The 21,874-nt window shown below is 36.2% G+C and overlaps 1 protein-coding gene across 5 annotated transcripts in view; it reads right to left on the bottom strand.

Annotated features, from left to right (window-relative positions):
• Positions 1-21,874, bottom strand: part of LOC149804628 (E3 ubiquitin-protein ligase HECTD1-like) — a 212,023-nt gene that overhangs the window by 60,868 nt on the left and 129,281 nt on the right. For 4 of the 5 annotated variants that reach the window (XM_089942605.1, XM_089942598.1, XM_089942623.1 and 1 more), the window contains 9 exons: positions 21,341-21,452; positions 18,523-18,657; positions 15,017-15,159; positions 13,875-14,018; positions 12,754-12,834; positions 10,123-10,221; positions 8,150-8,313; positions 5,007-5,183; positions 768-970 (listed from right to left, as the gene is read on the bottom strand). In XM_089942605.1, the coding sequence (XP_089798731.1) occupies positions 768-970; positions 5,007-5,183; positions 8,150-8,313; positions 10,123-10,221; positions 12,754-12,834; positions 13,875-14,018; positions 15,017-15,159; positions 18,523-18,657; positions 21,341-21,452 (1,258 nt within the window). The remainder of the gene's footprint in view (positions 1-767; positions 971-5,006; positions 5,184-8,149; positions 8,314-10,122; positions 10,222-12,753; positions 12,835-13,874; positions 14,019-15,016; positions 15,160-18,522; positions 18,658-21,340; positions 21,453-21,874) is intronic. The other variant, XM_089942612.1, reaches the window with a different exon arrangement.

The following is a 21,874-nucleotide window of genomic DNA, read 5'->3' as shown; positions in this document are numbered from 1 at the left end:
GAGACAGAGAGAGAGGGAGTGTGTGTGTGATTTGGATTTTTAATGTAGCTTTTTAAAAAAATTCAGTCACATCGCTACGATGGCTGCTGTGTGGCAGTTTATAGTGATGTCTAGCACTGGGGCAAAATGCCTCAGATATGTAACATGATGTCCCATCATGTCACATTACCCCAACACAAGGCTGACCAGTCCTAACACTAACCTCTTAATGCAAAGTGCCTAGCTGGACAGCTGTTAGTACCATTTTTATGTCTTTTCTTTGGTATGACTTGTTTGTGGGTGTGTGTGTGGGTGTGGGTGTGAGAGAGAGAGAGAGAGAGAGAGAGAGAGAAGAGGGAGAGAAAGAGAGAGAGAGAGGAGAGAGTAAATAATAGTAATTTTGATGCAAATAAGAGTATTCAAGATCAAATTTTGAAAAGACTGAAGAAAATGAGGATCAGTTTACAACTAAAGATTTGTATATCAGAATAACAGAGTACCTTATGGAGGATATATACCAAATACTGATTGACCAAACTGATACTGCACACTAACCTGACAACTTTTATGACCTTGTCCACTTGACAAACACATGCAGGTACAATGTTATGCATGTATTTTGCATGCTTTATATTGACAATTGTTTATTTGCATGGGTGAAAAATGAATTGCATACAATTATAAATTTTGGCAAAAGGCAATAAGTGTATGACCCCTCAGCAAATCTCATTAAGTTAAAATAATCACACCACTTAAATCAAACTAAATCATGTATAAATGTGGCACACCTTCACCTTGTCTGAGGTAGATGATCCTAATGCAGTCCTGGTTTTCACAGTGGCTGCACTGGTGACAGCACCAACTGCTGACTGCTCCACCTTGGCCTGAAGTTTCTTAAGCTCTGAATCTGCCAGATGTAGGTCATACTTGCCCTCTGCCCCCATTCTGTAGGAATTAGATCCACCAGCATCCCAGGTCACATCAATCCAGCCTACAGTAACATTTAAATGAATAATGGTGGTGTGTTACATCAGCAATAATTGTCGTTGCTCTGACAGGATGCCCATGTCGTGACTTTGACCCAAAGGCCTACTGGATGTATTAGCATGTCGTGACTTTGACCCAAAGGCCTATTGGATGTATTAGCATGTTGCAGGATGAATTATCTTAGCATGATAATAATTAATCAAAAGTATGAAGAAAATCCATCAAGAGGTTAAGGAAATATAAACAAATGTTAAATGAAATTAACCTTAATGCTAATTTTCCAACTATTACCTTAACACCAAGGTCAATGGAATGAGCAAGCAATAAGTAAAATCAACTGTCTTACCTTCAAAATGTTTCATCACCAGTATGAAAAAAATCCAATAAAGGGCTTAACATAATTTGTGTATGTTATCTTAATAAGGAAATGAAACAAGCATTGATCTGAAGTGCAACGGAAGCAAGACAGCATGTCACAATATGAATGGTCTTAGTATTATATTTATTCATACCAGAACTTTAGCAAAGTCAATCACGGAAATTCATGTAAATGAAAAACTTTAACTAAAACCAACTAACTGTTGATCCCACTGCTACTGACAATGAAAAAGTAACTGCTAAGTCTTGCTTTCCCACTAATGTGGGCTTGACAAAAAGCAGTCTCAGATAAGCAAACATCTATTCCTGAAGTTGCTGAAAACTGAAATAGAACCCATGACTTAAAGGCTGCAAGGCATATGCATTATAACTGCCCCATCTATGTCTGGATACATGAACAACCCTTTTGCCCTAATATCTCTGTGCACAATTTATGTCTGGTTGAAATGCACAAGTGCATTCACTCTTATTTAAGGTATTCAGAAACATTAACCACCATAAAATATATTATTTTTCTATGAATTGTTGTAAATGTTGGAATAATAAACAAGCATTCAATCAATAATTTATAGACACCAATCAATGAACAGTACAAAATCAACCCCAACAAGCATTTCATTAATACAATCACCTTGCTACAATGACCAACATTGTAAAGAACTTATTGTTTCCTTCAGTGTGTCCAGCAATTCTGAAACTCTAACCACCAATCCATTATGGATTATGACCAGTAATTCAAGACATGTTTGATTGTTGTTGTGGGGTTTAACTCCATTTTTCAGCACATGATAGGCTATACATGGCAGCCAGTATTAATGGTGGAGGAAGAACCCGGGAAAACCCCGGAAAGAACCACCAACCCTCGAGAAGCTACTGGCAAGCTTTCTCACATACCCACACTGGCTGAATCTTAGACTCGAACTGCCGCAGACAGAGGTGAGATGGCAGTGATCCGTAACAAAGAGCGCTTTAGAACACTCGGCCACTCGGGGCCCCTCAAGACATGTTTGAAAAATTCCAACTGCCCATGAACCTCACATAAGGAACCACTGATAATTCATGACCAAATGCTCATCTCACAAGAAAGTGATCAGCCAAGCTATTTGGCTTTGTCGAAGTACAACAGACAGAAAGACCCAAGAACTTACATGATCCAATATTACATCCATCACCCTGATGAAGACTCTTGGATGAGAACCTTGGCCAAGTATCAAATCAGAAGATCTCCTGTCCCAGACAAAACCACAAGGAAAACCTGTATGCTGGGAAAAATGGGGACATGAACATAAGCATCCTGGAGATCTATGGAGACTGCAAAGTCATTTGGCCTCTGATGGCAGTTCTGACTGAGGCAGTTGTCTTGAACTGTTCTTCTAGAATGAATTATCAAACAGGAAAGATTGATGATGGTTCAACCAAACCCACCTTGAAACTAAGAAGATAAAGGAATGAAATCCAACACTTTTTATCTTCGTTGCCCTCTGCTTTGCCCAACCTGAGATGGTTGAGCACCTCACCCTGTAGAGATACCAGGTGGAACATGAGGAACTAAATGCAGGTCCTTGAAAGTGGTTAAGGGTCCCAAAGGCATCTCTAATAACTGTATCTTATAGTGGAAAAGACCAATGCATTGTTTGAAAAGGGGACTTAGCTGCAGATGGTACAGTTCCCAAGGGACAATTGCCTCTCTACTTCAGTTACGAAACCCCAAGTGCCTTGATGGTGACATAGTGCTCAAGTCCCTTCTGAGACCACCACCTGGGAAGTACCAGAGACCATGCTGAGGACCTTAGGGGGCTAAGCAGGTGGATGGATCCTGCATCCATCAGACAAGACCAGAGGCAAAAGTATAAAAGAGAGAACAGATCACCTCCTTCTGTCTGGCCCCATCTCTCACCACTGCAGAGTAAGGCAGCAGCAGCAGGTCCAGCTTTGTATGTGCCCTGAAGAGCTTCTCCAAACTGGAGAGAATCCTAGCCTCCAATGATCCCAAAAGTTTGGGACATGGATCTGGGGGAATTATACAATAAACCTCATTTACCACCTTGTCTTTAGTCTACACCTCTTTCTCCTCCATCACCTGACCTGATTGGTGGCATGAACAAGAATTAAACATATAACAAGGGTCTTCTGGGAACTCATCAGCATCCACACATATGGACAATGTCATCCTGTTTTCACTCTTTGTGTGTGGCCATAGTGATTTTTAGCACTGGGACATCATCCTGCAGACATGTAGCATGATGTCCCACCCAGTCACTTTATCGTCACACCTGGCTGACCAGTCCTAACACCTTTTAATGGTGAGTGCCAAGCGAGGCAGCTGTTAGTACCATTTTTTAAGTCTTTGGCATGACTCAGCCAGGGTTCAAGCCAGCGACCTACTGCATCTGGGGCGGATGCTATAACCACTAGGTCTTGCCCATTCTGGTGAGTGACTGGAAAATTCACTCAACCACCGCAAAGTTTTGTTCATCATTTAGAGTTGGGAGAGTAAATTTTCAAAATCAGTTATACATCCCCACAGCCAAAGAGACAGAAATGCTGACATATCTGCCATGTCTAGAGGCTGGATTGCCAAAGGTAGGACCTTAGCATAAAGATCAACCAAAAATAAGATCATGTTCTCAATTTCTGTAGTCAATTATACCAGCTGCGGGTTTTGTTTGTTTTTATCACTAAGTAAACTCAATCATCAAAACAAGAAAGCCTACACAAGCTCCAGTCAACAAAATTTCTCTATCTACTTTATCTAGCTATATACATTGTTGTTGTTGTTGTTGTTCTAGGGTTTAATGCCATTTTTCAGCACAAGATAGGCTATACATGGCGGCCAGTATAACTGGTGGAGGAAGAACCCTGGAAAACCCAGGGAAGAACCACCGACCCACGAGAAGCTACTGGCAGGCTTTCCCACGTACCCACGCTAGCCAAGCCTTGGACTCAAACCCACGCAGACAGAGTTGAGATGGCAGTGATCCGGAACAGTGAGCGCTTTAGACCACTCGGCCACTCGGGGCCCCCCTATATACATTGTAGCTACTATAAGTTATCTAGGAAAGCTTTCTTATCAGCATAAAAGATCAACAATAAACTTAATACAACCAGTGGCAGAAAATATCTCAGAGGAAAAAATGCTTCATTGGGGAAAGAATGCACAAATGTCATATTTTTGACATGCAAAATTACTAAACAATATATGCTTTATACAAACAAACAGATTTTTAGAAGAGTCTTTTTCCCAGCTCCCTTCCCAAGGACTTTGACACAATTTTTTTTTAAAAACACAAAATTATTTTATGGTTTGGTTTTTTATAGTAGTTATGGTCAGACCATTTGGTCACATTAATCTCAGTCCAGCTCTTTTATTTTGATAAATGTTGGCTTGTATCCTTCCCTAGAGATTTACAATAAAGAAGCTAGAAAAATCAAGACAATGATGTTCTCCAAGTCTGATCAACATTTGTTATACAATATGACTGTTAGAAAAACACAGAAGATTTTACTTATCTGAAAATTTTGTAAATAAAACATCTGGATAAAAAAGCCAGATGGAAAACTCTAGACTGTATATACACAAACACCAACCATATCTCTATGTAAATTTTTACAAGCTAAAATCTCAATATACACTGAAGCACGTACTCCAAGAGAAGACTTACCATTGTGAAGTTCTCCTGAGACTGTGCCTTCTCCAGGGGGGATCCCATCCTGGTCCCTCCACTTCCAGTCCATCCCCCGTTTGACTCGTGCTCCAGGCACCAGCTGTTTTAAAACCTGGGTGCGGACAAATCGTCTCTGCTTCCTCAAAAGAGCTTCAGCCTCTTTAGCAGCTTTGCCTTGAAAAAACAGAACCCCCTTTTTGCTGAGCCTATCGTTTATATATCTAAATGAAAACTTTAATGCTGAGTTTAGGGTGTGAATGGACAGATGTAAGGATGGATATGCGCAAAGATGCTAAATGTTTGATATTTTTAATAGTGACTACAACTTCAGTTACAGCCTAGCCGACAAAGCAAAATGGACAAAAAGATTTATAATAAACTTAAACACGAATCCTTTAAACAAGCAAATGATGTACTGGCCCCAATAAACCAAGTTATGACAGTTTCTCTCTCAATTGCCATGTGCTTAAACTACCTCTGATCTACTGTAGTAATAACAAGATTTGTAAAATGGCCACTGTGGAGGCCATATTGGATGCAAGATGAGTACCATTTTCACCATGGACCCTCTAGCCATTAAAGCAGTCTTTGATGAAAACCCCATGTAAAAAGAGACCATTAACTCAGCAATAACAAAATTTTCAAGATGGCCACCATTGCAGCAACCATACTGAATGCATATTAGCATTATATTCATTTAGGACAAACCAGACACCATAAGATGACCTCTGATGAAAACATCTTGATATGACTTTTACTTTAGGAGGAGTATTGATAAATAGATTTTCAAGCTAGCTGCCACACTGGATGTCAGATTGGCAAAATCTGTATTTATGTTTGGTTTTGTTTGAAGATTTATGGAATACGAACACATGTATGTAAAGTGGTGTAAGGTGCCTTGCCAAATGTCATATATAGAATCTATGTTGGGTTTTGGACTGAGACAAGGTAATCCCAGTCAAGGGGTTACATTATTTGTCTCCCCACGAGGCAAGCCTCATGGGGAGACATATAATGTAGCCCTGCAACTTCTCACTTGTGCCATATAGTTCACACACAAATGTTTACATGTGGTGCATTAATACAAATATGTTAATGAGGACTGTGGCATGACTGTGTTAATCGAAGTACACAGTTTTTATGCGTAAGCCCAAAAAATAACGACATAAAACATTGCATAGTATTGAGGTATTATCACATTTAATATATGGATGTTATATGAAATTAACAATAAACAGCTAAAATTTATTACAAGAAAATGTTTCATTTTCATCAGTTCCAATTTAGAAAATTATATTGTAAATAATGGAACGACGCTGGGCCCACATCTCTGTTGTAGTGTATAGGCTGTTATTATAATGAAAAGTTACATGTAGCATGAGTGTCCGTGTTTGGGTTATTCACGGGTAATCAGTGATCTGTGTAACTATCATATATAACTTCCTTTTCTTTGGAGGAGGTGAAACTTTGTGACATACTTGTGTTGTCTTTAACACTGATTGTTAAACCACTCCCGTGTATAAAAGACCCTCCATATACAGACCCTACCAAATAACCATGTTCATAACTTTCAAGTTCATGGATTCTTTGAAAATATATTTTTCTGTCTTGGAAATATGTCAAGTGCTACAGTGAAATTTGCTTATGGAATAATGTGTTGATGGATAAATGATTCCTTCTGGCTTGTAAGTGCATTATTTGTCATGAAATATTTTAGGTATGCTTAATAAAATTAGAATAAAGCATGTTTGACCTAACACATTTTCTGGCTGTTACAATTTTTTCCGTAGTTGTTAAGAGAGTTGGGAGGCTATGAAGCGTATGGGTCTGTAGCATGTGCATGGATCAGTGTTTTCTGTCATAATTCATTTCACACCGCATTTAGATTTTTATCCTATCTGTAGCACACTCAATTTTCATGTCAGCGTCATTAAATGTAGCTAAAAGTATATAATCTGATTCACACAAAGCATTTAAAACTAGTTAGGTAGCTCTAGCTACATTTAATGATGCTGACCTGAAAATGTACTGAGCTAGGCCTGCATATAGGATCAAACTGACCATGCTGTGTGGAATGAACTAGCATAATACCAAAAGGCTTGACACTATGCATGTGTGTCTTCGTCTCTCTCAATTATGTTTTTGTATGGTGTGTTCTCAAATATGGATTGACCTTAAGTTACTATGTTTTTGTAACATATTTGTTGTTGTTGTTGTTTGAATCTAGAACAACTACATCAGGCACAACAGAAAACGGGTTTCTTTTGTAAAAAGTAGTTCTGAGCGCGTGGACACCTTGAGTGAGATGACTGGTCTGAGATGACTAGACTGAGATAAGAAAAGTAAGGCTAGCAAAACAGCTAGATTTTTCTATCACATGGATGAGAAAAAGTTAGTCAACCCAGGCTGATACAGTCACTGGATACAAAACCAAACCCTTTCAGTCATGAGTCTTGTTTAGGACCACCTGACATAAGAAGTCTTTTTGGTGACAACCCCATATCGATATGACTATCCAGTAATTACAAGATTTTAAGATGGTAGTCATATTGTAAGTAAGGTCGACACTAATTTCATTTAGAACCTACAATATGTTATAAGAAGATTTTTTAGTGAAAAAGTAATGTTAATACAATTTAACATTCTGGAGGATTAGTGATCAGAGGGTTGCTATGGTAGCCATATTGGATAACAAATCAGAGCCATTTTCATTCAGAGACCAACTAGATATCATACCAATGTTCATATTACCTGCCTGTTTGAGAAAAAGTAATGATACAATTATAAAGATAGATACTCTGGCAGCCATACTGAATTCCAAGTGTCATGGACAGGGAAAATGGATCATCTTAAGGTTCATGACTAATAGAGCTATAAAAAAAAAACTTGAAAAAAATGTGTTCATGGAAGAAGACTGCCTCAATCACAATGCCTGGAAACTGACCAAAATGCAAACTTAAACTAATGAGTGCCTGAAAAGGCTGACAGATGTATTTGACAGATGTATAAAGATAATGTAATATGCTCCAACCATACTCATTGTGGGACATAAAAAATTCACAAAGTTGCTTCTTTTTTTTCCTTCTATTGACTGAGATGAAGAATGACAAAGATGATCCAACAAAAATAATAAGGTTTACCTAGGTCATCGCATACTCCGGTGACTTCACCATAGACCTCAAACCCTGACATAGAGAGGTAGTGGGTCTGTCCGCTGGCATTTTTACCTGCCTGCTGGATACGAATATGCCGCCAGCCTTGCTTGTCTTCCTTTGAGACTTCAATGGGCCAAGTTGCAGTGGACCTGATAATAATGCCATCAACACATAAAATGTAATTAACTAGTACCATTTTAATAAATTATAAACTTTTAAAAATGATATTAAAATTTTTGAAAATGAGCAAAACAAGTGTTTGGTGGAGTGTGTCTTGCCTGTTTATAATGCTATCACCCAAAACTGCCAACCCTGATACCCTGATGAGTCCATCTCAGTAAGGCAGTTGATTTTTTTCCATAAGACTGATCAGTTTTCAGTAAGGTGTAACAAAATATCATAAACTGCTATTGTAAAGCTGGAAAACATATTTAAATGAATGATAAACATTATGTTCAAGTGAAAAGTTTGTAAAGTACCTGTAGACTTTATTTACCACTAATTCAGTTGCACAAACTTTAGTTCCAAACCCTCTGCAGCTCAGTGGCTTGTTGCTATCTCTCAACTTGACATAATTCCAGGAAACTCTTTCTCCATTTTACATGACATAGGCAATCCTATCTCCTGCCATGAGACATACTCAAATTGACATGTGATGTCCAACAAACGTAACTGTATCTCTTCCAGCTTTTATTCACAAGGGTCTGAAGGGGCCCCAAGTGGCAGAGTGGTCTAAAGCGCTCATCGTTCCGGATCACTGCCATCTCACCTCTGTCTGTGTGGGTTCGAGTCCAAGTTTCGGCTAGCATGGGTACGTGGGAAAGCCTGCCAGTAGCTTCTTGTGGGTTGGTGGTTCTTCCCTGGGTTTTCCAGGGTTCTTCCTCCACCAGTTATACTGGTCGCCATGTGCAGCCTATATGTGCTGAAAAATGGTGTTAAACCCTAGAACAACAACAACAAGGGTCTGAACATTCATTTTTACTCTTCTGTGTTGATTATTAACACTTTTCAAGTGGTTTATTTTCCCTAACATTTTAAACATGCATTGCTTGCTGGACACCATTTTTAGAAAATTCTATAATCAACAGCCTGATAATAATCTTCTTACTCAGTAATGATTAACTTTCACCAAGCATGGGGAAATTTTAATCTTCAGTAATATAAATTGGCTGGTAGCAAATTAATATAAGCCCGCCTGCTGACTGTCCCTCCTTCCCTCCATATATATATATATATATATATATATATATATATATATATATATACACACACACACACACACACACACACACTCACAAAATATTTGATCCTCTTACTATACTTCATTTCAGTACATAAATGCACTCAGAAGTTATGGACTCCAACAACTCCATTTAAGTGGGGTTTCCCATCGTTTCTCATGAAAGGATCAACGGACATATAAGTTGCATGACTTTCAAAAGCTTTCCAACAGAATATTAGCATGGGTGATAAAAACATCCTCACAATTACTGCCATGAGCATTTAAAACTGACTGTCATTCAACAAAGTGGAAACCTTAAAATTTAGTACAGTCTTTGATTATGACCAAGTGCCTTTATATGCCCAATTATCTATTAACGCAAGCACAGTAGGTTGATTGGAGATCACATACATGTACCTAATTTAATTCACCAACTGATAATATCACGGCAGTCCAAACAATAATGTGGAAGACCAAACAAAAGAAATAAGGCAAGATTTGCTTACTCTGTATGAGTGTGTGTGTGTGGTATGTGAAAAACATGGGGGGAAAAAAGAAAATATCAGAAAGAATAAGAAATTCTTTAATACAGATTTTATGACAATGTATAAGGCCCTTAATTGCCAGATAGATGAACTATGATACTTAGCAACTTGCTTCTGAAAATTTATTTCCTACTTATCTCATTTTTCCCCCCAGCCTATTGTCATAAAAATTCCCTGTGAGTGCAGCATACCCTGGTTCATTGAGAGAGGTGTCATCCTTGTGGTGGCATAGGGTTACCCATTCCTGGCCATCTTTAGACACCTGGAACATCCAATTCCTTAGGGCTGATCTGAAAAGGTACATTAAAAATATTCATATAAAAAACTACTTCCCTGTTACAGTAAATCATCTGCAAAGCAGAGAAATTTGCATCTTTGTTGCAACTGATACCTGTTCATGAATTTTAAAAATCTCTTAGTTTTAAAGGTATATAACAACATCCTCACCAATATATGATATTTCTGAGTTTAATTATTCCACCAAATACCAAAACTGTATTTATATTGATAGCAGCACAGTGAAACATAATAATAATATTCATGTGGAGGAGATTATGAAAACGTTTAAAATTTAATACAATTCAAATTTATTAGAACTGAATGATCCTGAATCAATATATTTGTACTAGAAGCTTAAATGATGATTAGATTATAGCATGAACTTGATCTTTATTTTCATGATTAGATGACCCTTAACGTCAGTGGATAAAAAATTGAGGTCAAAATTGTGTTGTATTTAAACATGTGGGAATATATATACATTATATTTAAACATGTGGGAAAACAAAAAGAACAACTAGCTTTGTTGGCCATACCTCTATTGACTATCTGAAACAATATGTAAAGATGACCAAGTCTCCTCTGAATTAAGCCAAGCTGGCAACAACAACAACTTTATTAACTGTCCAACAATGAAAAAAATTCTACACTGGACCTAGTGACCTTTGAATTTTACTTCGTAAAGTTCTATTTGGATAAACAAATAAAAACACAAATCAATATAATGACCAATGACCACTTGCTCTGAGTATGTGCTTGTCAAAACCTTTAATCTACAATAATAATAATAATAATAATAATAATAATAATAAATATTTGGTACATGGCATTTAGTCAAAAACAAGCCTGAAAGATGAACCTGTATAGAGAAGTCACCTGTGTATAAAGGCCAGTATAACATTTTCTCATGGTTGTCTGCCAGTGACAGGTTTGACTATACATGTACCCAGTTGCAATTAGGTTGTACTTCCATTAATGCATGTCTCTTCAAAAACAATTTGTCACTGAATGACAAATGTTCATTTGGTATGCCAAAAACTGATATACACTTTGTTCTAGGTGTCTTTACTAATTGGGAATACCATGCTTTCACTTGAGGAAGATTAGATATTGTGTGCAGTTGAGAAACAGATTTATTGACACTATTAAAATTACCTCTATGCTGTAGTCTAATCTTCAACATAATGCATCTATATATCCAGATACTATACCACTGTGTATTTTAGAATTTATTTATCCCACCAATCTTTTTTATATCATTGTTCAAATATAAATGCTCACATTTCATCATTATTTGTAAATATTACAACTTCGCATGCTTCATTTCTCCTTCTTTCCTTCTTTCTTACATTGTGTTTTTGTGATTCAATGTAAAAATCATCCATTTCAAGTATACTACTAACATGTGAACTGTGAATGGCATATTAATGCAAACCCCATGTGTAACAGTTCTCTTTGTAGCCACGAGCTGAGTATTGCTGAACTTGCAGATTAATGACAGGTCAAGACACGCAACTGAACCACTAGTTTTCTATTAGGCTTAAAGTAACCATAGCATTTGGCTTTAAAATCAATAGGCCTTACAAAGGCCTTACTTCAAGTGCAAGATATCCACAAAGCTTGGCTGTGGTGTGATATGTATAAATGATGTTACTGTGTAGAAACCATTATTATTCATTCAGTCACAATTTCCTTAAATTTTTACTTCAAATCAATAGGATTTTTTGCCACACCATGTGCAAGCCATTCACAAAGTTTGTTCATCATAGACTAAGAAGAACTCAAGTTGCTGTGCAGAAACCATTTGTTCTTCTTTCAGTCACAGCGACCTTTGACCTGTTGATCCCAAAAGTGAATGATTTCTTCCTTACCCCAAGTGCAAGCCATCCACTTACAGAAAGATGGCAGGTATATATAAACGCTAAGTTTTTTAATAATTACTCTTTCATTTGCCTTCACTAAAACTTTATATCACACAATAATTCCCATCTAACTGGATTTCTGCTCTCAATTCTGACCTAAAATCTGAAATGACTACTTAAATTTTGAGAAAAACCATCCTAAGACTAATTAAATTTAATGGGCACTCAAACCAATGCTTTCAAAATTAATAAGCTTCTTCCTTGCACCAAATGCAAGCTATCTACAAAGTCTGAAAACAAGACATAGTTGAGAAATCGATATATTTTGAGGAAACAGTAGAGGGAAAGGCAAAGAACAGAAGGATTAAATCATTACATCAAATGCTCCATGTTTGGTGGGTGTAAAACAAAGAAAGAGTTCTACATGAGCAGTACTGCTCACTGCTCAGTCTTTTATAAGTGATGAACTAACTATGAATTAATAGAACAGGACTAACAATATTTGGCCTAGTCATAGTCATAGCTGGGACACAATAAAACAGTTCAATCAAATCAAAAAGTACTATGACAATTACAAAATCATTTTAATGCAACAATTTTTCTTGCATTTCTGTACAAGTAGCAAAACAGAAATCTGCAACTCAAATAATATGAAAATATTTTTTTATTATTTTCAGTTACCTTCCATAGCCACGGGCATGTCGTAGTGTGTAAGCCGTTGGGATCAACCATACACCCATATCAATGGCAAACCAAGCTTTCCTGTAAATATTCAGGACAATGAAATTCATAACTGAAAATACATACAACAGCTTCTAGCAGATATCTGATTAGGAACTGCATCATTTTCATTAGGACAATCATAAGAAGTCTTTCGGTGTAAGGAAATCATTTTGTAATTTATACTTCTCCAAAAATACATAACTGATCACATAAACATTACAAAATTACTCTCTCTTATAGTCTGATGAACCTGAATGTGACCAGAGTAGCCCTAACACTGGCATTCTCTGTGCTTCCATGCTTAACAGACTTTCCATACTAATACTGCGCCATGCTTCATACACTATGGGGAAGTTGATTTCCTCGGACAACATTGTGAAGCAGTTCATCCTATTCGGTAACTGCCGGATAATTCCATAAATCACCATAATGTTGAAAGTGATATCCTTTGCACACATATCCAAGAAATTACACCAATTGTTAAATCTATGTAAAAGGCAAATATTTCATTGTCATTTTTTTCCTTTTCTCAATTCGACATTGTAAATATTGGAAGCAGACGACATAATATTTTCCTTCTACATGGATACATGTAGTCATGCATACACCCCTTAGCTGAAAATGGACTTGTCCAGGAAATGGAAATGACTAGTGAATAGGTTGTCTTTTACACTGAAAACTTCCGTTTGGAATGAAACGCACAGACAATAATGGTGTTAGGGTCCCAACCTGGGAAAAAATCAGGTTTGAAATTATAAATCAATAAATGAACTAAGTTCTGTGCATCTTTTATCTCATTTGTGCTTTTCATCTTTTAAATCGGTAGGGTTACAAACAAATGGGTAGGTATATTCCGACTATACATGCTAAAAGGGTGAGCACGACTGTTAGTAATATGATTGGGTATTTGAGACAACATAATTTACTAACAAATTTCCATTCTTGGTAAAACAGAAAACGATCACTTTATGAATAGGCAAGAGCTGGAGGAGGAGCAATCAGCCTCAACCCACTTCACCCTATAGGAACTAATGAGATTGTGCCTGATGAATGGACACCAGGATTATAAAATTACTCACTTGTCATCATTAGTGTGACAGTTAAGAGCGGCTCCTTCTCTACTCAGAATATCCTCTAGTTTTCCATATGGTAGATTACGTCCCTCTGATGAAGTCACAACAACCAGGTTATACTGGGCAGGGTTTACCCATTCCGACACAGTTCTGAAAAAATGTTCTGACTGATTAAACATGCACATGCTTAAATTCTATCACTCAACTTCAAGTGGTACCACAAGTTCTTTTACACTAACATTAATCTGCTACTATCATATCACTGTTCTGTGTGTGTGTGTGTGTGTGTGTGTGTGCATGTGCACAAGCATCCATATGCACCATCTGTTCTACATATTTTCAGATGGAAAAAATAAATGTTATGTAACAAACAATAAATTCACTGACTATTTCACTGCATCCGAGAACAACCAAAAGAAAAATCTGAGCTTAAGCAACCAAATCCACATAAAATTTCAGCCTGTACTTTGATCACAGAACAAAGTAGTAAGCACACTTTACATTTTCTTTAAAGAATACATTATCCACAATGGAGGTATTGCACTTTCTGAGATGACCACAGTTTCTATTATAATAAAAGATAACATAAATAAAAATAAATAAAATAAATAAAATTAATAAAAATAAAAACAATAAAAATAACCCTTGTTTTTACAACTAAGATTTTCCATCTATCATTAAATAATAAAGTTTAACAAATGGCATTAATTATATCAATGCCAGGCAACTAATTAACTGTGAAACACAGTCCTCTTGGTATTTCAGAACTTTACAGAAACTTTTTATGTAATTTCTAATGACAAGAAAACCATTCTTCCGCTTTATGAAAATGGGATTAATCTGCATTTTTTGCATGGTCACTAAAGAACTACACTTGTGCCCAAAAAGCATAAGTACATGAATAACAATTTTTTAAACCCTGTCCAAAAGTTACTGGGCATGACAAAATTGTTAACAAAAATTGCTTTCCAAATGAAACTGTCTGAAAACAAGCAGAAAATGTGGATCACATTTATACAGTAACATGAGGTGGCCAAGGAGGTGGAGAAAACTATAAAACAAGGAGGAAACAGCTGACATTTTGAAAACAACTATTTAAACATGAAGCACACAAAAGAAAATTTTACAGTATCAAACTGTGTACATACTTTCCATTTGTTCCAATCCAGTAGATGAGGCCATTGTCATCAAAATCTGTCTGGTGAGTGAAGACTACAGGCACACTGCCCTCTTTCAGTCTCTTCACAAAGTTGAAGGTGGACCTGTCATAATCATACCATTGCTTGGCAACCTGTAAATAATTATTTGACCATTAATCGTTAAAAAAAAGAGCTATGCAACTAACATATTTCTTTATGTCTTCAGACACTGTTTATCAAGATAATCTGGGGTTACTAATTATCTGAACAAAATACATTAAATAAAATATAATTATCTGTTTATATATATACGCACACAGACACACAGAATTATGTTATATCCGAATTTGTGTTATAACAGTGTGCATTAGCAGGGTCACACTGTTATAACACAAAGTTGGATATAACATAATCGTGGTGTAGCTCCCAAAATTTCATGTGCAGAGGAACCTTGTTAATCTGGACACCTTCATTCCCAGTGAATATGTCCGGATTAATGAGTTTTCCGGAAAATTGAATCATGCACATTTTTATTTTACAATGACATCATACCACATACATGTACGTGTATATGCTAGCTATAAATGTACTGTATATTCAATAATAGTTGAAATATATTAATGAATACATCTACTGAATGGTAGCTTTTGGGTAATCTTCTTGTGCTGGCAAATCTTATTTTTTAAGCTGGCCGGTATCTCTACTTGTCTATGCTTGCTTGATGGTGTCACCATAATATACGTAAAAAAGTACAACAAATATAAACTGATATCTCGCAGCTAAATGGTTAACTAATAAAATGCAGTCATTTTTATAAGCCGTATTTTACATCTGTTATAGCAGCTAATGAGCCCATAATTGACATCCCCATTTTATTCTGAAATGAAGCCCTATACTGTACACAGCTAAAATCAATCAACTGTACTTGTACATCCATCAATAAACTGTTACTGTTACAAACAATTGGTAAATAACAAAGATACTTAGTGACACACTTAATTTATTAACCATATCTTATGTCAAAAAGGGTGGACAATTTGATCCCAATGTGTTTAATTATTAATAATCCCACTGGCGTCTAGCTAAAACAGACATTGTTTATACAATCGCTGGTTACAATATGGTCATGCTACTTAGTTTTTCCACACACATGATCATGTGATCAATTGATAACTTTAACATACCACTAGAATTTGACCAATCAGAAATACATTGACACACCTCCAAATTTGCATAGGTGAATCTGTGTTATCCAACTGACTGTATTTTCATATATGAGTTTTCGAATTTTCTTATTTTTGGACAGATTATTTCCAGATTATCAGGACAAGTTTTATAGTAATTTTACACTTTGGTCCCCAATTTTGATTTTCGGATCCAGAAGGTGGATTTCATAATTAATGGAGCAAATTAACATTCAGGAATTCCATTCCTGTCGAATTATATCCAGATAGTTAGGTTTCTGGTTAAATGGTGTCTGGAATAACGAGACTTCTCTGTACATGTATTTTTCTCATACACAAAATCTTTTTTTTTCTTAAAAATACAAAAAGTAATGTATAAAAAGTTTATTTTCATTCTGAGGAAGAGATCATGTATGAAATCTAATATAACGCTCCTTCTCATACACAAAAAGTATGAACAATAACATGTAAAAAGTTCATTCAGGGATGACGCTGGGCTTTGCCAATGTCACAAATTAGGATTTATTTTCCTTACTGGTGACAAGAGATACCATTTGGCAATTTGTTTTTTGCATCATTCAGAGGCACCATAAAAGGAAGCTGCAAACTTGATATAAAATGCACTGGAATTTATCTACTGACAAGAATGACCATTGTATGTGGATGATAAGTTGTTGTTATAGGGTTTAACGCCATTTTTCAGCACAAGATAGGATATACATGGTGGCCAGTATAAATGGTGGAGGATGAGCCTGGGAAAACCCTGGAAAAAAAACCCCGACCCACAAGAAGCTACTGGCAAGCTTTCCTAGGTACCCACATTGGCCAAGCCCAAGACTCTAACCCACACAGACAGAGGTGAGATGGTAGTGAACTGTAACAGTGAGCGCTTTAGACCACTTGGCCACTCAGGGCCCCAGGATGGTAATTAAAATTCCTTTTTTTCAGCCACTGAAGTAAATCCTTCAGAACACTAACATTTTCTGCCATAATCCCTGTCAGATACAAACACCTGTGTATTGATCATCTGTTGGCTTTTTAAAAAAAATTCTATGCATGTGTGGAAGGCAGCTTCACTCTGCTACCAGATATGTCACAAAAAAACAACAACAAAAAGAAACAAATCTGGTTTTTGGTCTATTCAAAAGTCATGCTACCAGGACTAGTTACAAGTGACCAACCTTTGAAGGCAGGAACTGTTATGACTACAATCAACCAAATAATATCTGATTCCTTTATTTTTTAAAAGTACTCAGCTTTTTTTTTTGTTGCTGAAACTTCAAAGAAAACTGATTACCTCTGAAGCACCAATTACTCTGTATAAATACTAAGCAAATGAATAAAAAAAATTCTGTCTCAATCAATGTTCTACAATTATTTTGATGTTGCCGCCACAATAAGGAAGGGACATTTGTTTGGTCATCCAAAGCTGTCCTTTAGTATTAACTTCAAAAATACATGTACGCTTCATCAAAGAAAGCCAACTACAATCTTCAATAAAAACAACTAACCTTTCATCAAGGAAGTCAGCGCCAAACTTAAATAAAAGAATGGAATCTGATGGATTGTTCCATTTTCCAAAGTGACTTTAACACATTTATTTCATTTTTGCTGGAAAGAAATGCACACTTATGGTCGCCACCAATAAAACAAATTAAATCTCCAATCTTTTGAATCCACTGATATCTGGCTGTCAAGTTAACTGAAGACGGGGTATCTTGCATAAATTCTTGTTATACTTTTTAATTTGTTCATGTTTTCATTTCCCTATGAATAGCCTCATAACCTGGGTAGCCTAGGCAAAATAGCTGTCTCTAGCAGACCAATATCTAGACTAATTTAAAGTGCATGTACATGAACCATGTAAACTACAGCTACGTGCTACTGGAAACAATTGTAGTGAATTATTTAGAGACAATTAAATATAGATCAAATGAGGACTACCAATTTTTTTATATAGGTGTTATTTTTGTTTTCTGTTGTTGTTGTGGTAGGGTTTAACATTATTTTTCTGCACAAGATAGCTATACATGGCAGCCAGTATGAATGGTGGAGGAAGACCCGGGGAAAACCCCTGGAAAGAACCACTGACCCATGAGAAGCTACTGGCAAGCCTTCTCACATACCCACATTGGCACCCACTTTTATTACACACACACCCCCACTTCCAAATGTTAGGTAAAAGCATCATTTTCTTCAGCTGACTGACTGGGTTGGTTATAGCAGTTTGGTCTATAACAGTCAGGTTCTATTAACCCGTAAACACCATGTTATAGAGGGTACATACTGTGTGTGTGTGTGTGTGTGTTTCTAATCATCTAATCATCTCACCATCTTTAGTAAGTATTTCTCCAATGCGCTCACTGTAGTCAGGGGTTCCATCTTGAGATGTCGTCCATTTCTGTCAATCAACCCCATTTCCCCTTGGGCTCTTTCCAGCTGGAATCTAATTCGCCTTGTAAAGATCTGAAATAACAAATCTTGCATGTCAACAAATATGATCATATATATTCACTTACAAGTGAAGTCCAACCATACAAACTGCATTGACTGAGATCTGCCATGACATACTGAGGCAACAGATCTGGGTCTATACAACTTTTTTGGAGTAATCAGCAGAACAAACCACACACAGCCTGATCTGCTGGTTAATTATGAGCAGGAAAATCAAGGTCTTATGTTGTTTGCAATTGGACTCAACTTACAAGAGAGTATATATGATATACAATTACCAAATAATAATCAGATTTGGTTTATCTTGATCAAGAATGAAATGGTACTGATAAACTCCCAGACAGAAGGCAGAGAGTAGCAAGATTGCTGTTATAATATTAGTAGCAAATCTAACTTGGAAAAGAAGAAAAGCAACATGACAGAAATTGATCTCAGTTGAAATTATATGAAGAACTTTGTTTAAAAGACTGGACCAACTAAAAAAAAAAAAATCCGCTGCGAGTTCAGCTATGGTCAGAGTGTAATGTGTGCCAAGCTGACCCAAACTTCTTTGTCACGGAATCATCTTTGACCATAAACAAGACATCATGGAAAGAAGATATCAGACTCTGTTAAAATATAACCACATGCTAAGTTTGGTTAAATCTATACAGTGTAATAAAAATGTTTCTGACCAACTAAAATTATGAAAATGGCATCACTTAAAGAACTGGGTTAAATGATAAAAATCATCCATTCATACTTGTTTTTGTTATCCAACTCACATGCAGGGACAGCTTACCAACCAAAGTGAAGAGCTTTGGCATTTAAGTCACTGTCAGAATGCCGACAACCAACTTGTTTAATGAAATGCAACTAAATGGTAAGTCTGGTAAAAAGTAATTTGTATCTGTACAAGTCACTGTGTTCAAAAGCTCAGTCAAGTAAACAACATTACCACAATGACATTTAACTTTCACACAGGGTCAATTGGGTCTGGTTTGCACACTACTCCTCAAAAGTGCAAATATGTTGGTGGTCAGTTCTGCACTATTTTCATTTATAACCAACTACATATCACAATAAATGTTTAAGTTAGAAGAAGAAAAAAAACACGGTAATGCAATCATTCATTCAGGTGCAGTAGTGATGACATTTGTTAAATGGCTACAACTACCATACTAGCAGTGATGAGAAGATTTGTTCAATGGCTACAACTGTGCCATACTAGAAGTGATGAGAAGATTTGTTCAATGGCTACAACTGTGCCATACTAGCAGTGATAAGAAGATTTTTTCATTGGCTACAACTGTGCCATACTAGCAGTGATATGAAGATAGATTTGTTAAATGGCTACAACTACCATACTAGCAGTGATTAGATGATTTGTTAAATGGCTACAACTACCATATTAGCAGTGATGAGAAGATTTGTTAAATGGCTACAAATACCATACAAGCAGTGATGAGATTTGTTAAATGGCTACAACTACCATACTAACAGTGATGAGAAGATTTGTTCAATGGCTACAACAACCATACTAGCAGTGATGAGAAGATTTGTTAAATGGCTACAACTACCATACTAGCAGTGATGAGATTTGTTAAATGGCTACAACAACCATACTAGCAGTGATGAGATTTGTTAAATGGCTACAAATACCATACTAGCAGTGATGAGAAGATTTGTTAAATGGCTACAACTGCCTCATTAGCAGTGATGAGATTTATTAAATGGCTACAAATACCATACTAGCAGTGATGAGAAGATTTGTTAAATGGCTACAACTGCCTCATTAGCAGTGATGAGATTTATTAAATGGCTACAAATACCATACTAGCAGTGATGAGATTTGTTAAATGGCTACAAATACCATATTAGCAGTGATGAGATTTGTTAAATGGATACAACTACTATAATAGCAGTGATGAAAAGATTTGTTAAATGGCTACAACTACCATATTAGCAGTGATTAGATGATTTGTTAAATGGCTATAACTGTGCCATACTTGTGGTGAAGATTTGTTAAATTCAATGAAACTAAAAAAGCTTGATCAAAGAACTTACTCAAGAACAAAAGTTATTCTGAAAACTTTGTTCAAGATATATGGTTAATAAATATGTCATGTAATTTTTCTTCTTGATTTTCACAGGAGAAATCAGAGACAGTTTTCATCTAACCCCATCTCTGGAGAAAACTATAAAATCCTCTTGATAAATGAGTTAAATGATTGCCTATTATGATACTGGGTCGACAAAAGTTTGTCTGAATTTGAAATCCCTTTATGCATGAATGGTTTCTGTCAAATTTGATAAAATTATATTCAGTGTTTTTTTCTTAGAAGCCATTGAAAGACTTTTTACAAATATTGTAATCATGGTGGCCATATATGAGATGGATTGGCATAAAACGGGCAAATCTGAAACACACTGATGCCAGAATGATCCTTGTAAACTCATGTGCATTGATCAAGCAGTTCTGCTAATTTTTAAAAAGCAGCTGTAAATGGATGACTCAACATACTATAAGAATACCTGGACTTATGGCCAGGTGGGTGAAATAGCATATTATGCTTTTAGTCCTGCAATAAAAACAATTATCACTGTTTAAAAGAAATCGGAAATCTGAACACTGAAGATAAACTATTTTCAACAGTATCTCAGTTATCCTCTGTCCAACATAAACAGTTGTTAAATGTGCCAATGTTTATCTTACCTGCAATCCATACCCAGAACCATGCATGTCATAAGTGTACACTGGTAACTTCTCTATTGACTCCAGAACAGATATTAGTTTCCTAGCCAAAGCCACTCCTGGTGGGGCCCAACTTCAAATAGAAAAATTCAAACATACAGACACATAATTAAGACCAAGATTTTTTTAATTTATGGACTGATTCATATAACAAAATTCAGATTTTGTAAATGCCCACTATGTAAACTGCTTCAGACAATAATTTTGTTTTGAATTTTCGTATCAAATACTTCAGGCATGTGCAACCTATGGCTCACAGTTTCCATCTAAGCTGCAATCTGGTTATATCCAGTTACTTTTACATCATAGAGACACATTTAAAAATCGCTATCTGGCCCATGCCCTTGAGATAGTTGCACATGCATGATGTATATAATAAGTGACATATTTCATGTAAGTGAATTTTTAAATTATGATAACACAAATTCCAGATGTCAAAACTTTAGGACATAATGTGAGCTCTTCCATGTCATTATTTTAAATGTTGGCTGCATG

Source organism: Sinohyriopsis cumingii, chromosome 2 (genome assembly GCF_028554795.1).
Source record: "Sinohyriopsis cumingii isolate HCF-2022 chromosome 2, ASM2855479v2, whole genome shotgun sequence".
Taxonomy (NCBI): domain Eukaryota; kingdom Metazoa; phylum Mollusca; class Bivalvia; order Unionida; family Unionidae; genus Sinohyriopsis; species Sinohyriopsis cumingii.
This window is presented reverse-complemented; position numbering and strand designations above follow the sequence as displayed.